Here is a 15,484-nt window from a genome sequence, read left to right as displayed (position 1 = left end):
CGAGGAGGGAACAGGAAACTGGAAACACCTGAGGATCAATCAAGAGGGGGCGGGTTTACAAATAACTGATGACAGGGTGGGGCTAGGGCGGAGACAGGGCCAAAACACAACAGCTAGGAAACACGTGACAGGTAAACAGAGGGGCAGGAGCACAAGGGACCAAATGAGGGAGAAACACAAGACAGACATGACAAATGTAGATTTCCTCAGATGTTTAATTGGTGCAAAAACATACAATAAGAGGGGAAACCATTGGATTTACAGTTTACATGAATTCTGATAACATTTGTTTTTCTTCTTTTTTTTTTGTTGTGGAAACTAAAGAACACTGCACTAAACTGTGGGATATGTGGGTGCGGTCTCCTGTATTAAATGTGGATGTAATTTGATTTCTGCCAAACAATTCAGGGTAAAAAATATGGTTTTGCTCAGTTGCTCCATATGAAACCATTCATTTTTAAGTGGGTATTTTCCCCTTTAGACACGATCTGGTCTCTACTGAGGCATTATGGGTACTACCAATGTTAATAATAATAAATTATTAATTTAAATAAAATATCAATACTGTTAATACAATTGTTTTGTCTTGGGAAGTGATTCCAAATTATTAATGATTTTTAAGGCATTTACAACCTAATTAGTAACCATTAATAAACCATTTGTAAACCATTAATAAACCCTTTATAAAGGTAGTTTTATTTTAAAGTTGTACCGGATTTCATTGTACAGAGTAACTGCTTGTTTCCTTCTGTGCATATGACAATAAAACTCTATATTCTTGAATCTTTAATCTTGACAGACTCAGAAAACATTTTTAAGTGGGTATTTTCCTCTCTAGAAATGATCTGGTCTCCACAAGAGGTATGCAAAGGCATTATGTGTAATGTGATTTTGAATTGCTGTTCTGTGTTTTTTAGATGTGGAAACTGATGGAGCACCATCCTTTAGAGCATGTAGAGCACCGGGTAAATGTTAAATTAATGATTGAATTTGAAATAAGAGGGTTAACCTTTAGAGGGTTAAAATCAATGCTGTTATTGAGTGTGTATACATGCACCTTATAATACATGAAACTTGATAATGACATCTGCAGAACATCTGAGTTCATCAGTAATCTGATCAACATGGTTACATGAATTGGGTAATTAGATAATGAGAAAAAAAAATGCTTTGCTATCGGCCAATAATCTCACCGAAAAAAAACCAAACCTGACACTTCAGCCTTTTTTTTAACACATTAAGCTGCGATATGACAAACAGAAATAAATAAATAAAAAAAATGAAATAGGAAGACATTTTTAAGGTTTAAGGTTTTTAATCTAACCTTTGCAATGCTTTTATTTTATTGGTATTGACTGAATACAGGTAATATGATGTGATTTTGATTTTGCTGTTCTGTGTTTTGTAGGTGCACGCTTAAGATCCTTAAAAGCACAAACAACAGGTAAATGTTAAATTCATGTTTGAAACTTGCAGTAAGAGTGTTAACCTTTAGAGAGTTAACATTAATTATATTATTAAGTGTGTTTACATGCACTTCATTATCTGACTAATGCAGAACATCTGAGTTTGTCAGTAACTTGCATTGGGTAATTAGATAATAAGAAAAATCCCAGTTTATTTAAACAAGTCAATAATCTCACAGAATAAGACGTGATGTGAACGTCACAAAATCTAAAACTTCACATTGTGGCATTTTAAACACGTTAAACAGCAGTATGATCATCCTTTGTCTAGAAGATGAAGATTATTTAAATCTTTTAGGTTTAGCGTCGCTCTAAAAGTGTTTGGGAAGCATATTGCCTGTGCTGTGTTAAACGCTGCTCGTTTATTTCCACCACTACAGTCTGTTTACATTCATGCACAAACTTAGACATCACAAAATACTCTGGTTAAAAGTAAATATGCACTGACAAATCTGATTACTGAGATAAAATCCAGCTCACTTTATCAGATATCAGAATCAGATTTCTAGACATTTCTCTCTTCTAGGAAATCTGAATATGCTGTTACAATGTACTATACATTGTAATTATAATAATTATGTAGTATTATCATATTAATGCAATAAATTGTTAACACCAATAATTGTTAAATCTGTTAATACAATTTTGTAGTCCTAGTTTAACTCTTGAGAAGTGATTCCAAAATTTTGGATATACAGATATTTTCACATTTAACTGAATGCAGCTTTGATTAATAAATGAAATATGTTTTTTGGATTAATATTTTTTAGATTTCCTGGAAACAGATGGTGGTAATTCAGACGATTCGTATGAAGGTTGTTACATGGGAGGAAGGGATAGATGTAAGTTCAGAATATAATTATTTTTATTAAATAAAAAACAAACAAGTTAAACCAAAGTTACACTGAATACAAATCTACAGAAGACTTAAACTTGAAAACAGAAACTTAACAAACAGCATGAGACAAGAAACAAACCTGACAAGACTACGAATGGCAAACAAATAAACAAAAGACTAGACTTGAACTAAAGGGGCTTATATACACGAGGAGGGAACAGGAAACTGGAAACACCTGAGGATCAATCAAGAGGGGGCGGGTTTACAAATAACTGATGACAGGGTGGGGCTAGGGCGGAGACAGGACCAAAACACAACAGCTAGGAAACACGTGACAGGTAAACAGAGGGGCAGGAGCACAAGGGACCAAATGAGGGAGAAACACAAGACAGACATGACAAATGTAGATTTCCTCAGATGTTTAATTGGTGCAAAAACATACAATAAGAGGGGAAACCATTGGATTTACAGTTTACATGAATTCTGATAACATTTGTTTTTCTTCTTTTTTTTTGTTGTGGAAACTATAGAACACTGCACTAAACTGTGGGATATGTGGGTGCGGTCTCCTGTATTAAATGTGGATGTAATTTGATTTCTGCCAAACAATTCAGGGTAAAAAATATGGTTTTGCTCAGTTGCTCCATATGAAACCATTCATTTTTAAGTGGGTATTTTCCCCTTTAGACACGATCTGGTCTCTACTGAGGCATTATGGGTACTACCAATGTTAATAATAATAAATTATTAATTTAAATAAAATATCAATACTGTTAATACAATTTTTTAGTCTTGGGAAGTGATTCCAAATTATTAATGATTTTTAAGGCATTTACAACCTAATTAGTAACCATTAATAAACCATTTGTAAACCATTAATAAACCCTTTATAAAGGTAGTTTTATTTTAAAGTGGTACCGGATTTCATTGTACAGAGTAACTGCTTGTTTCCTTCTGTGCATATGACAATAAAACTCTATATTCTTGAATCTTTAATCTTGACAGACTCAGAAAACATTTTTAAGTGGGTATTTTCCTCTCTAGAAATGATCTGGTCTCCACAAGAGGTATGCAAAGGCATTATGTGTAATGTGATTTTGAATTGCTGTTCTGTGTTTTTTAGATGTGGAAACTGATGGAGCACCATCCTTTAGAGCACGTAGAGCACGGGGTAAATGTTAAATTAATGATTGAATTTGAAATAAGAGGGTTAACCTTTAGAGGGTTAAAATCAATGCTGTTATTGAGTGTGTATACATGCACCTTATAATACATGAAACTTGATAATGACATCTGCAGAACATCTGAACATCAGTAATCTGATCAACATGGTTACATGAATTGGGTAATTAGATAATGAGAAAAAAAAATGCTTTGCTATCGGCCAATAATCTCACCGAAAAAAACCCAAACCTGACACTGCAGCCTTTTTTTTTTAACACATTAAGCTGCGATATGACAAACAGAAATAAATAAATTAAAAAAATGAAATAGGAAGACATTTTTTAAGGTTTAAGGTTTTTAATCTAACCTTTGCAATGCTTTTATTTTATTGGTATTGACTGAATACAGGTAATATGATGTGATTTTGATTTTGCTGTTCTGTTTTGTAGGTGCACCCATAAGATTCTTAAAAGCACAAACAACAGGTAAATGTTAAATTCATGTTTGAAACTTGCAGTAAGAGTGTTAACCTTTAGAGAGTTAACATTAATTACATTATTAAGTGTGTTTACATGCACTTCATTATCTGACTAATGCAGAACATCTGAGTTTGTCAGTAACTTGCATTGGGTAATTAGATAATAAGAAAAATCCCAGTTTATTTAAACAAGTCAATAATCTCACAGAATAAGACGTGATGTGAACGTCACAAAATCTAAAACTTCACATTGTGGCATTTTAAACACGTTAAACAGCAGTATGATCATCCTTTGTCTAGAAGATGAAGATTATTTAAATCTTTTAGGTTTAGCGTCGCTCTGAAAGTGTTTGGGAAGCATATTGCCTGTGCTGTGTGCACAAACATACATGAGACAGAACAAGGTGCAGTAGTGGTGGGGTGAAATAGATATATAAATAGAAATAAAAAGAAATAAAAATATAATCTAAATGAGTGGGAGACACTATATGTACAATACAACAAAACACAATAGACATTTGTGAGACAGAAGATAATAGTGCAATATTAATGGTGATTAAGATCAAGTGACAATATAAATAGAACCCGTATAACAGTAGTGCAAATGTTGTATCTAGCTTAAGGCTGGTAAAGTTCTTAAAGTTCCCAGTTCTTGGGGAATTAAAGTGTGTATGACAGTGCAGCGTAACAGTAGTGCAGGTATTGGGTGTGTAGTGCAGGTCCTTTTACAAAAGTTACAGTACTGTGTGTGTTCTAGTGCAGAGTTTCAGTACTGTGTTGGTGGGAGGGTGTGGGGTCAGGATTGGGATGGGGGGTAGAGCAGGAAGAGAGTTCAGCATCCTCACAGCCTGATGGATGGGGCTGTCTCGCAGTCTGCTGGTCCTAGACCCGAGACTCCGCAGTCTTCTCCCTGATGGCAGCAGGCTGAAGAAGCTGTGTAGTGGGTGGGAGGGATCTCCTGCCAGACGGATGGCTTTCCGTGTGAGGCGGGAGCTGTACAAGTCCTGAAGGGAGGGGAGAGAGGTGCCAACGATCTTCTCAGCTGCTCTCACGATGCGCAGGAGGGTCCTGCGGCAGGATGCTGTGCAGGCCCCGTACCACACGGTGAAACAGCTGGTCAGGATGCTCTCGATGGCCCCTCTATAGAAAGTGGTCATGATGGGGGTGGGGGCTCCAGCTCTTCTCAGCTTGCGTAGAAAGTAGAGACGCTGGTTTGCCTTCCTGGCCAGTGATGCTGAGTTGGTGCTCCAGGAGAGGTCCTCTGTGACGTGCACACCCAGGAACTTGGTGCTGCTCACCCTCTCCACAGCAGTTCCGTTGATGGACAGAGGAGTGTGCAGTGTGTGAGTTCTCCTGAAGTCCACAACAATCTCCTTGGTCTTCTCTGTGTTCAGAGAGAGATTGTTGTGTTTGCACCAGGAGGCCAGGCGGCTCACCTCGCTCCTGTAGTGTGACTCATCGTTGTTGCTGATGAGACCCACCACCGTCGTGTCATCCGCAAACTTGACGAAGAGGTTGGAGGTGTGTTCTGGTGTGCAGTCGTGGGTCAGCAGAGTGAACAGGAGGGGGCTCAGTACACATCCTTGGGGAGCCCCTGTGTTCAGTGTGGTGATGCTGGATGTGCTGCTGCCAACCCGCACTGCCTGTGGTCTACCAGTCAGGAAGTCCAACAGCCAGTTGCACAGGGAAGTGCTCAGCCCCAAACTGTCCAGTTTGTGTATGAGCTGTTGAGGGACAATTGTGTTGAATGCTGAACTGAAGTCAACAAACAGCATTCTGACGTAGGTGTCTTTCTTGTCCAGGTGTGTGAGGGCTGAGTGGAGAACAGTGGCGATGGCATCATCGGTCGAGCGATTTGACCGATATGCAAACTGGTAGGGGTCCAGGGAGGAGGGGAGTGAAGACTTGATATGGTGCATGACTAGTCGTTCGAAGCACTTCATGAGGATGGGGGTGAGTGCAACCGGACGATAGTCGTTGAGACAGGATGGCGATGCCTTCTTAGGGACAGGGATGATGGTGGTGGCTTTGAAGCATGTGGGAACCACAGCCTGACTCAGAGAGGTGTTGTAGATGTCCGTATAAACCTCTGCGAGTTCCCAGGCACAGTCCTTCAGCACACAACCAGGAATGTTGTCAGGTCCAGGAGATTTTCGAGCATTGATCCTGCTGAATGCTCTCCTCACACTGTCTTGGGAGAGCGTTAGCACCTCGTCACCAGGAGGAGGGATGGATTTCTGGGCGGGTGTGTTGTTGAGTGGCTCGAACCTTGCGAAGAATCCATTCAGGTCGTTCAGCAGAGATGTGTCGCTGTTGCAGGTCTGTGGATGGGGTTTGTAGCCTGTGATAGACTGAATCCCCTGCCACAGGTTCCGTGTGTCTCTGCTGTCACTGAAGCGTTGGGATATCTTCTTGGAGTACTGCCTCTTAGCTTTCCTGATGCCGCGGGACAGGTTGGCCCTGGCTGTCCTCAGGCCTGCCTGGTCTCCTGCTGTGAAGGCTGCATTTCTAGCCTTCAGGAGCTTGTGGACCTCTCCTGTCAGCCATTGCTTCTGATTAGCCCGAACAGTGATGGTCTTGAGGTCGGTTACATCATCAATGCACTTGGTGATGTAGGCAGAGACAGTTTCTGTGTACTCCTGAATGTCCGTGGAGTTGTTGTGGGTGGCAGCCTCTCTAAACATGTTCCAGTCTGTTGTGCTGAAACAGTCCTGAAGTGCCTCTGAGGAACCCTCTGGCCACACTCGTACCTGCTTCAGAACTGGTTTGGTGACTTTAACCAGTGGTCTGTAAGCTGGCATTAGCATAATAGTTAGGTGGTCAGACGCTCCGAGGTGGGGGAGGGGGGAGGCTCTGTAAGCCCCTCTTTTTGTAGTAAAGACCTGGTCCAAAGTGTTGTTACCCCTGGTTGGAAAGTCTATGTGTTTAAAAAGTCCAGAAAACACAGTCTTTGGGTCTGCGTGGTTGAAATCTCTGGGATATGTGGGTGGGGTGTTCTGCATTAAATGTGGATGTAATTTGATTTGTGCCAAACAATTTAGTATAAATAATATGGTTTTGCTGCTTTGCTTCATATAAAACCATTCATTTTTGGACTCAGAAAACATTTTTAAATGGGTATCTCTAGAAATGATCGGGTTTTCACGAGAAGTATGCTGAGGGATTATGGGTAATATGATTCTGAACTGCTGTTCTGTGTTTTTTAGATGTGGAACCTGATGGATCACCATCCTTTATGGCATGGAACGCACGGGGTAAATGTTCAATTAATGACTGAATTTAAAATAAGAGGGTTAACCTTTAGAGGGTTAACATGAATTCTGAGTGTGTTTACATGCACTTCATAATACATGAAACTTGATAATGGCTCCTGCAGAACATCTGAGTTCATCAGTAATCAGTTTAACTTGTTTACATGAGTTGGGTAATTAGATAATGAGAAAAATCCCAGGTAACATGATGTGATTTTGAATTGCTGTTTGTTGTGTTTTTGGGTGCAATATGTAGATACGTTTACACTTGACTGAATGCAGCTTTGATTAATAATAGAAATAATAATTCATATAAAATACTTTTTTAGATTTAGATTCATATGAAGGTAAACTTCCTTAGATGTTGTCTTGCCATGAGCACACTGGCCAGTATTCAGCCTTACTCATAAGATTTCGTGCCACATAAATGCCCTTTAGTTAATGCCCTTTGCAACATCCTCACAAACACCTAGTGTCACTCTAAAAATAAACACCTCAGCAACAAACACCTATAGAATAACAAAACCTTACCAACCGCCTAGGAATAACTTAGAAACCAACTGTTATACCATATCAACACCTTAGCAACCAGCACCTAGAGAATAACGAAACTTTACTAACCGACTAGCAACGACTTAGAAACCAACATCTATACCATATCAAATCCTTAGCAACCGACACCTATATAATAACAAAACCTTACCAACCGCCTAGCAACAACTTAGAAACCAACAGTTATACTATATCAGCACCGACACCCTAGCAACCAGCACCTACAGTGCCCTCCATAATTATTGGCACCCCTGGTTAAGATGTGTTCTTTAGCTTCTCATAAATTGAGTTTTGTTCAAAATAATATAGGACCACGATGGGAAAAAAAAATAAAGTCCAACCTTTAACTCAAGTAAATTTTAAGGGGGAAATAAAATCCCTGACTAAGAAATAATTATTCTTCATAAAATCACCTGTTCCACAATTATTGGCACCCCTAACAATTCTTAGGAAATAAATTTAATAAAAGTATTTCTGTCACTTCTACAGTAGTTTACGAAGTTGATCAGAGTATGTAGGAACATTTAATTAGTAATTCACAACTTCCTGTTTCCCTGGGGTATAAATATGACGTGACACAGAGGCCATTTATCTTCAACATGGGAAAGACAAAGGAACATACCATTCAAGTGAGGCAGATGTGTGTTGACCTTCACAAGTCAGGCAATGGCTACAAGAAAATCGCTACTCGCCTACACCTGTCCATATCTACTGTCAGAGGAATTATTAAGAAGTTTAAAACAACTGGAACAGTGGTAAACAAGCCTGGACGAGGACGCAAGTTTATTTTGCCACCACGCACAGTGAGGAGGATGATAAGAGAAATAAAAAGTTCTCCAAAGCTCACTGTTACAGAATTGCAACAAATGGTAGCTTCTTGGGGTCACAAAGTCTCCAAAACAACCATCAGGCGCTATCTACATGCCAACAAGCTGTTTGGGAGGCATGCACGGAAGAAACCATTTCTCACTCACAATCATAAACGCAAACGTTTGGAGTTTGCTAAGCGGTACTGGGACTTCAACTGGGACCGTGTGCTTTGGTCAGATGAAACAAAGATAGAGCTTTTTGGCAACAAATGCTCTAAGTGGGTCTGGCGTAACACAAGAGCTGAGTATGCAGAAAAGCACCTCATGCCCACTGTGAAATACGGCGGGGGATCAGTGATGCTGTGGGCCTGTTTCTCTTCTAAAGGCCCTGGGGTGCATGGCATCATGAATGCTCTAAAATACCAGGACATTTTAAAACAAAATCTGGTGGCTTCTGCCCGAAAGCTGAAGATGGGTCGTCACTGGGTCTTTCAGCAAGATAATGACCCTAAACATGTGGCCAAATCTACACAGAAATGGTTCACCGCACACAGAATCAAGCTCCTCCCATGGCCATCTCAGTTCCCAGACCTCAACCCCATTGAAAACCTGTGGGGTGAGCTGAAGAGGAGAGTGCAGAGGAGAGGACCCAGGTCGTTGGATGATTTAGAGAGAATGTGCAAAGAGGAATGGTCAAAGATCCCTCTTTCTGTATTCTCCCATCTTGTGAAACATTACAGGAGAAGATTAGGTGCTGTTTTGTTGGCAAAAGGGGGTTGTACAAAGTATTAACATCAGGGGTGCTAATAATTGTGGCACACATGATTTGATGTTAAATAATTATTTCTTAATGTGGGATTTTTTTCCTACTGAATAAATTCACTTGAGTTAAAGGTTGTATTTTACTCTTTTTTTCCATTGTGGTCCTATATTATTTTGAACAAAACTCAATTTATGAGAAGCTAAAGAACACATCTTAACCAGGGGTGCCAATAATTATGGAGGGCACTGTATATCACAGCAACACTACTGAGCTGCAATGATGCTTAAATGTTCATCTGGAACTGAAATAGAAAAAATGAAAGATTTTTTTTTTTTAATGAGGGTTAAAGGTTTTCTATCTAACCTCAGAGATGTTTTTATTTTATTAGAAATAGTAAAGGCCTCAGCATTTATCCTACAAAATTAAGTTTGCAAGCTTTGTACAAAGCTGAAAGCAATCTTTTTTACAAAATCAGTGTAAAATTAGTATAAAAAATACGGTTTGGCTCAGTTGCTCCATAAGAAACTATTCATTTTCCTACAAGAATTATGCTGAGGCATTATGTGTGATTTTGAATTTCTGTTCTGTGTTTTGAGTTGTGGTGAATCACGACGGACCATCCTTTAGTGTACGTAGAGCACGAGATAAATGTTAAATGAATGATGGAGTTTAAAATAAGATGGTTAATCTTTAGAAGGTTACCATGAATGAATGTGTTTACATGCACTTGATAATAATATATGAAACTTGACTTCTGCAGAACACCTGAGTTCTTCAGTAATCTGATCACTGTGTTTACGTGAACTGGGTAATTAGATAATGGGGGAAATTCTATGTTTTTAGCTCTTTAAGCACACCTCTTTTTGCTAATTGCTAATGCTTTTATTTAATAGTACATGTCATAGTTCTAGTTAGACTCTTTTGAAAGTGATTCATGTATATTTGACTGTATGTAATTTTGATAATTAAGTGCACTATAATTATTCATTTCTGTTCTTTTCATTTCTTTCAGGTTTCCTAGAAACAGATGGAGGTTTTCCCAAAGAACAAGGTTGATTTGCATGGACAATTCTAGCCAGCCATTACTATTAGCCTCTATTATGTTTTCCCATTACAAACATGATCCTATGAATTGAAAAATGTTAAGTACCCGCAACTCAGGACTTCAGAAATGTAATGTCCCATCCATTGTGTGTGTTTTTTTTTGTAGCAGCTTCTCCTGTCCAGAAGGACCCATACTTGAAGCTGGTATCACTCCAGAAAGCTGCAGGGTTCTGGGAGCTGAGGACTGAGCTTCTCGGTGTGTTTAGTAAGACAGAGGAGGAACTGGCCAAGCAAAGGCCTGCCCAGGTTTGTGTTAGAGACAGTTATGAAATTGAAAATTATGATATTTATCAACCATTATTTTCAATCGCAAATACATGGAGGGGAGCCTTGCTTTTTTTAAATGAGCATTTACAACAATAATCAAAATGAAGTATGAATCAGATTACACTACAATGAGAAACTACATACAAAAACAAACATAAAAAGTAAATGGCAAAAGCATTAAAAATAAACCAAAAATTTATATTCAATCAAGAAGGTGGTGGGAGGGCGCCGAGTGGTCAAGCGGTCTAAAGCCCTGCCACTATGAGCGGGAGGTCACAGGTTCGAACCCCAGCTCATGCAGCTTTGCCATCAAGCTGCCGGCGCTCAGAGGGAGCAAAATTGGCCCTGCTCCCTCTGGGTGGATAGATGGCGCTCTCTCACCACATCACCCCTAGGGTGATGTTGATCAGCACAGGGCATCTGTGAGCTGATGTATCGGAACCAAATCGCTGCGCTTTCCTCCGAGCGTTAGCACTTCTTAGCAGCTCGAAAAGAAGTGGTGTCTGACGTCACATGTATCGGAGGAATCATGTGTTATTCTTCACCCTCCTGGTGTGTTGGAGCATCACTAGTGATAGGGGGAGTCCTAATGAGTGGGTTGCATAAGTGGCCATGTAAATTGGAAAAATTAGAAATAAAATAATAAAAAAAAGGTGGTGGGGATGAAATAAAACCAAACTCAATTAAAATAATGAAACATTAACAGTTAACTTGAAGCAGTTCAATTAAATGATTGTAATCACATGTAGGTACTATATTCTTTGCGTGGGTAACGCTATGCCCCTATTACTAGCATGGTAAGCCTGTTGGGAGCATCGGTTACACGCACTGTATTTTGGAATAGTGGGAGAGAGGGGGGCTATTAGACAACTGGCCTTGAGCTGGATTTTTCAGTATGGATATTATGCTAGGGTGGAGAATATCGCTCATTGATGATGCTGGATGAATGGAAATGATTAATTATTAAAAAGTGGTTCTTCTGATGGTGGTGTGCAGGTGGATGATGCTGTGTGGGCTACTGTTCTGGCACTTATCTGGCTCCATGGCTTTAGGGCAGCAGATCAGGAAGAGTGGAAATTCATAGCCATGAAGGCCACGTCCTGGATCCAGTCACAGAAAGGTGATACTAAACATCTCCTATAAACATACATCATAGTATATTTCAACCACTGTTCCTGTCAAGAGAATTTAAATATAATATATATATATATTAAATAAAAAAATAGATACAATTTTCTCTGATCAAGATTAACATGACCACCTCCTTCTACACCCATTACATCATTTTTAAGTAGTCTTGTATCTGTTTCTGCATACTTTATTATCCTCCTTTTACCTATGGTCCAGTGGTCAGGACCCGAACCCCACAGAAGAGACCACCACAGAGCAGCTACTGTTATTTGGGTGGTGGGTCGTTCATTTTTAGCACTGCAGTGACAGTGATTGGCATGGTGGTGGAGAATGAGGTGTTAGTGTATGTTGTGCTTTGTGTACGAGTGGATCAGATACAGCAGTGCTGCTGGAGTTTTTAAACTCTGTGTTCACTCTCTCACTGTCCTCCACCTAAAGTAGCTGCTCCACCTTGCAGATAATGTAAAATCTGAGACAGAAGCTTTGAGTCTGTTGCTGCACAGTTTGTGTTGGTCATTCTCTTGAATTTCATCAATAGACACAGGATGCTGCCCACAGGACACTGTTGGTGGACTATTGCCAGTCCTGCAGTGACACTGTGGTGTTTAAAAACTCCAGCAGCACTGCTGTATCTGATCCACTCATACCAGCACAACACCACCAATAGTACAAAATAATAGCTGATCTGTGGTGGTCTATCCTGTGAGGTCTTGACCATTGAAGAACAGGGTAAAGGAGAATGATAGTATGCAGAGGAACAAATGTTTGTGGATGTCATTTCTGCTGAATGCAATGTGTTTGTAGGTAGCTAGTTTTTAAAACTAGTGTTTATTTATAACTTACACCATGACGGATACAGTGGATTTTAACAATGGATTGAGGAATTTTGGACCATTTCTATAGATCTGACATGTTCACATTAAATCAGAAAGTGAAAATCCCAAAAAAGGAGCTACAACATTGTTTGCACTACAGCATACAGCTGAAATAAATAATTGCAGTCATTTTTTACGCATTTTATGTCTGACTTTGATGTGTTTTTTTCAGTGGGAAACCTGGCTGAGTGTGTGCAGGCTGGAAATGCTCTGCTTGGGTGTCAAGTGAAGGAAGACTGCCTTGGGTTCTGAGTACTGTTCGCTGTCTGACCTCAATCTGACCTACATGCTTCAGTTTTTATTATTGGCTATTTATTTATTTCAGTGTTGGCTACATTATTTTTATATCTATTCTTTTTTTTATCCAGGTGTATAGCTCAGCTGAATGTACTGCTCAAATTGACCACAAACAGATATGTTTACCTGTAATAAACATAACATTTTGACATTTGCTTGAGCAGTCATATAGTGATAAAAATGAACAGAATGTCAGAAGCTAGGCTGCGGAAAGTATAAGTATACTCTTTTTTTAATATTACAGAAAGTGTGCTTAAATTAAAGTGTCCTTGTCAATCTAATGTGATTTCCAGGATGGATTATAACTAGAGTATGTACATGGAAGTTTGCTCAGTAAAATCAATGCAGTCTGTGTAAATACAGTATAACTATATTAGAGACTAAGGGTGATTCGACTTGTTAGTTCGGTCAGAACCTAAATAGCAGGTATGAAAGGTGCGAAAAACCATGGCTCAGAGACCACAGGACTTAAATTATTCTGACCAAAAGAGGATCAACTGAAGCATGGTACTGTTTATATTCATTTGAAGCAGGCTATCATCACCCATTAACCAATAGAAGAAGAAAAAGAAAGAAGCAGTGCTTTTCCGAGTACCCTTGTCATGCAGGCACATCATGCAGCTGTATGGGTATAACAGATTATGCTAGTGTTTCCTATATCTACTGTAACTGTAGAATAGTCCTTATTCATGAACAGAAATAAAAGGAGTCCAAGGGAAATTTGTTACACTCTTTCTGCTGTGAGACACACCTGCACTCGAAGGGGGTTAAATTCTAGCAGGGAGGCAGCATTCAGCATAACATCTGGCAAGGAAACTGGCCGAAATGATAACAATCTACAAACAAGTAGTATGTCTAGTATGAGGAGGCACCATCCAAGCAGGTGATGACAAAATGTAGTACTTAGTCAGTAAACTGCAGTGTGAAACCGAAACTAAATGGACTAAATGTACTAAATACAATATAATAAACTCGTGAGGATTGGTCTGGACTTTGGTCCAGACTTTCGGGTATGTAAACTCTAAAACTCTTATATACGATGGTTGATCATTATATAAGTCCTACTATTATCAGATCCAGGAGAAAACAGACGTGGCACATCTCTGCCTGTTTGTTACAGCAGATGGTACTTGTTTTGCCAGGCCTGGTACTGTTACTAGGTTACAGATGCATAAAGTGCATCCTCTCAGCCAAAGACATGGTGAGGTAGGCGGGGACTGTGGTATGATTCTGTTGTAATGAAATTGGAGCCGGGTTTCTGTTATTCCTGTGGTTTAACACACAACACAGCACATGCTCCTATTCTCTCACACACACTTCCTGTTTCTCACTGGGTGTTATTTAATAGATTTAAACACACACCAGGGTAACTGTGTTCACACCATGAATGTCCAAATGTTAGTGCCAAGTTAATGGCACAGTTTTGTTTGTTTGTGCTTTTTTTATGGTTACATGAACAAATATTTTTTCTTTACCAAAGATGGTTCCAATATAGCTATGAGTATTTTAAGCCTTAAAACAATTTCCCTACCTTTGTTACAGTGCATAAAAACATAAATTATTTTATGAGAAAAATCTTTGTGTGAGTATTTGCTTTTTTCCCCCTTTCCTTTTTTACCCATTTTTTATTTTAGTTTAGTTTACCTAAGACTCGCATTAGTACATACATATTTGTTATGTATTTGTGTTTAATATTTTTTGTTTATAATTGTGTGTTAAAATATATTTGAATTTGTGCATTTTAATGTGTGAAAGGGAATGCAATGTATTTGACATTTATATAATATAGATAACATATAATACATGTCCACATGTTTTATTTCAAAATGCCTAAAAGTTAAAAGTCCTAGAGATATTACACAAGAGTAATTTTCTGTGTTCTTTATTGCCTAGCTTTTAATTTTAATTCCCTTAGGACATATATCTCTAATCTTCCTTAATACTCCCCAAATAGTTAATGTTGTCTAATAGTGTATTTGTGCTGATTTGATTGATGTGGTGTGTGGTAGAGAGTGAGTGTGTTTGTATGCTTTTGGTTCTTTAAATGATATTTAGCTTTATTTGTTTAAGTGATGACACCAGGGGGAGGCAGAGCTCCAAACTCAACCAGAACTTCTGTGCACTGATTCACAACTGTTAGAAAACTGTGATGAAACAGAGAGCTGGCAGCATTATATGATCCACTCTGGTTGAGGAAAGCAATTTTAAAGGGATTTTGCAAGTCTTTGATTTCATAAATTTGTTTTGGTGGATTTTCTGTGGATTTTGGACTTGGGGACTTCAAGGGGTCATTTAATATTTTAATATTATAATATTCAATGTTTAATATTGGTTGTTGTAAGTTTTTTTTTTTTTGCATCATTAACCTTAAAAATAAAATGAAAGTTTATGTAACGTTTATTTTTGTTATTTGCTATTAGGGTAGTAAACGTACAGAAAATAATTGATTCTGTTTTTTTTTTTACCAGAAAGAACAAAATATGTTAAAT

The 15,484-nt window shown here is 38.7% G+C and overlaps 1 protein-coding gene across 17 annotated transcripts in view; it reads left to right on the top strand.

The window, feature by feature from the left end:
• The window catches only part of LOC103027502 (von Willebrand factor A domain-containing protein 5A), a 29,505-nt gene extending 15,710 nt beyond the window's left edge, over positions 1-13,795 (top strand). For 2 of the 17 annotated variants that reach the window (XM_049483549.1, XM_049483558.1), the window contains 10 exons: positions 918-965; positions 1,409-1,444; positions 2,237-2,308; positions 3,428-3,475; positions 3,918-3,953; positions 7,153-7,200; positions 10,334-10,372; positions 10,532-10,671; positions 11,689-11,812; positions 12,871-13,795. In XM_049483549.1, the coding sequence (XP_049339506.1) occupies positions 918-965; positions 1,409-1,444; positions 2,237-2,308; positions 3,428-3,475; positions 3,918-3,953; positions 7,153-7,200; positions 10,334-10,372; positions 10,532-10,671; positions 11,689-11,812; positions 12,871-12,950 (671 nt within the window). In that variant the 3' untranslated portion in view covers positions 12,951-13,795. The remainder of the gene's footprint in view (positions 1-917; positions 966-1,408; positions 1,445-2,236; positions 2,309-3,427; positions 3,476-3,917; positions 3,954-7,152; positions 7,201-10,333; positions 10,373-10,531; positions 10,672-11,688; positions 11,813-12,870) is intronic. The other 15 variants (XM_049483556.1, XM_022679745.2, XM_049483555.1 and 12 more) reach the window with 13 other exon arrangements.
• The last annotated feature ends 1,689 nt before the right edge of the window (positions 13,796-15,484 follow it).

The sequence above is a fragment of the Astyanax mexicanus genome, chromosome 9, assembly GCF_023375975.1.
Source record: "Astyanax mexicanus isolate ESR-SI-001 chromosome 9, AstMex3_surface, whole genome shotgun sequence".
NCBI lineage: Eukaryota > Metazoa > Chordata > Actinopteri > Characiformes > Acestrorhamphidae > Astyanax > Astyanax mexicanus.
This window is presented reverse-complemented; position numbering and strand designations above follow the sequence as displayed.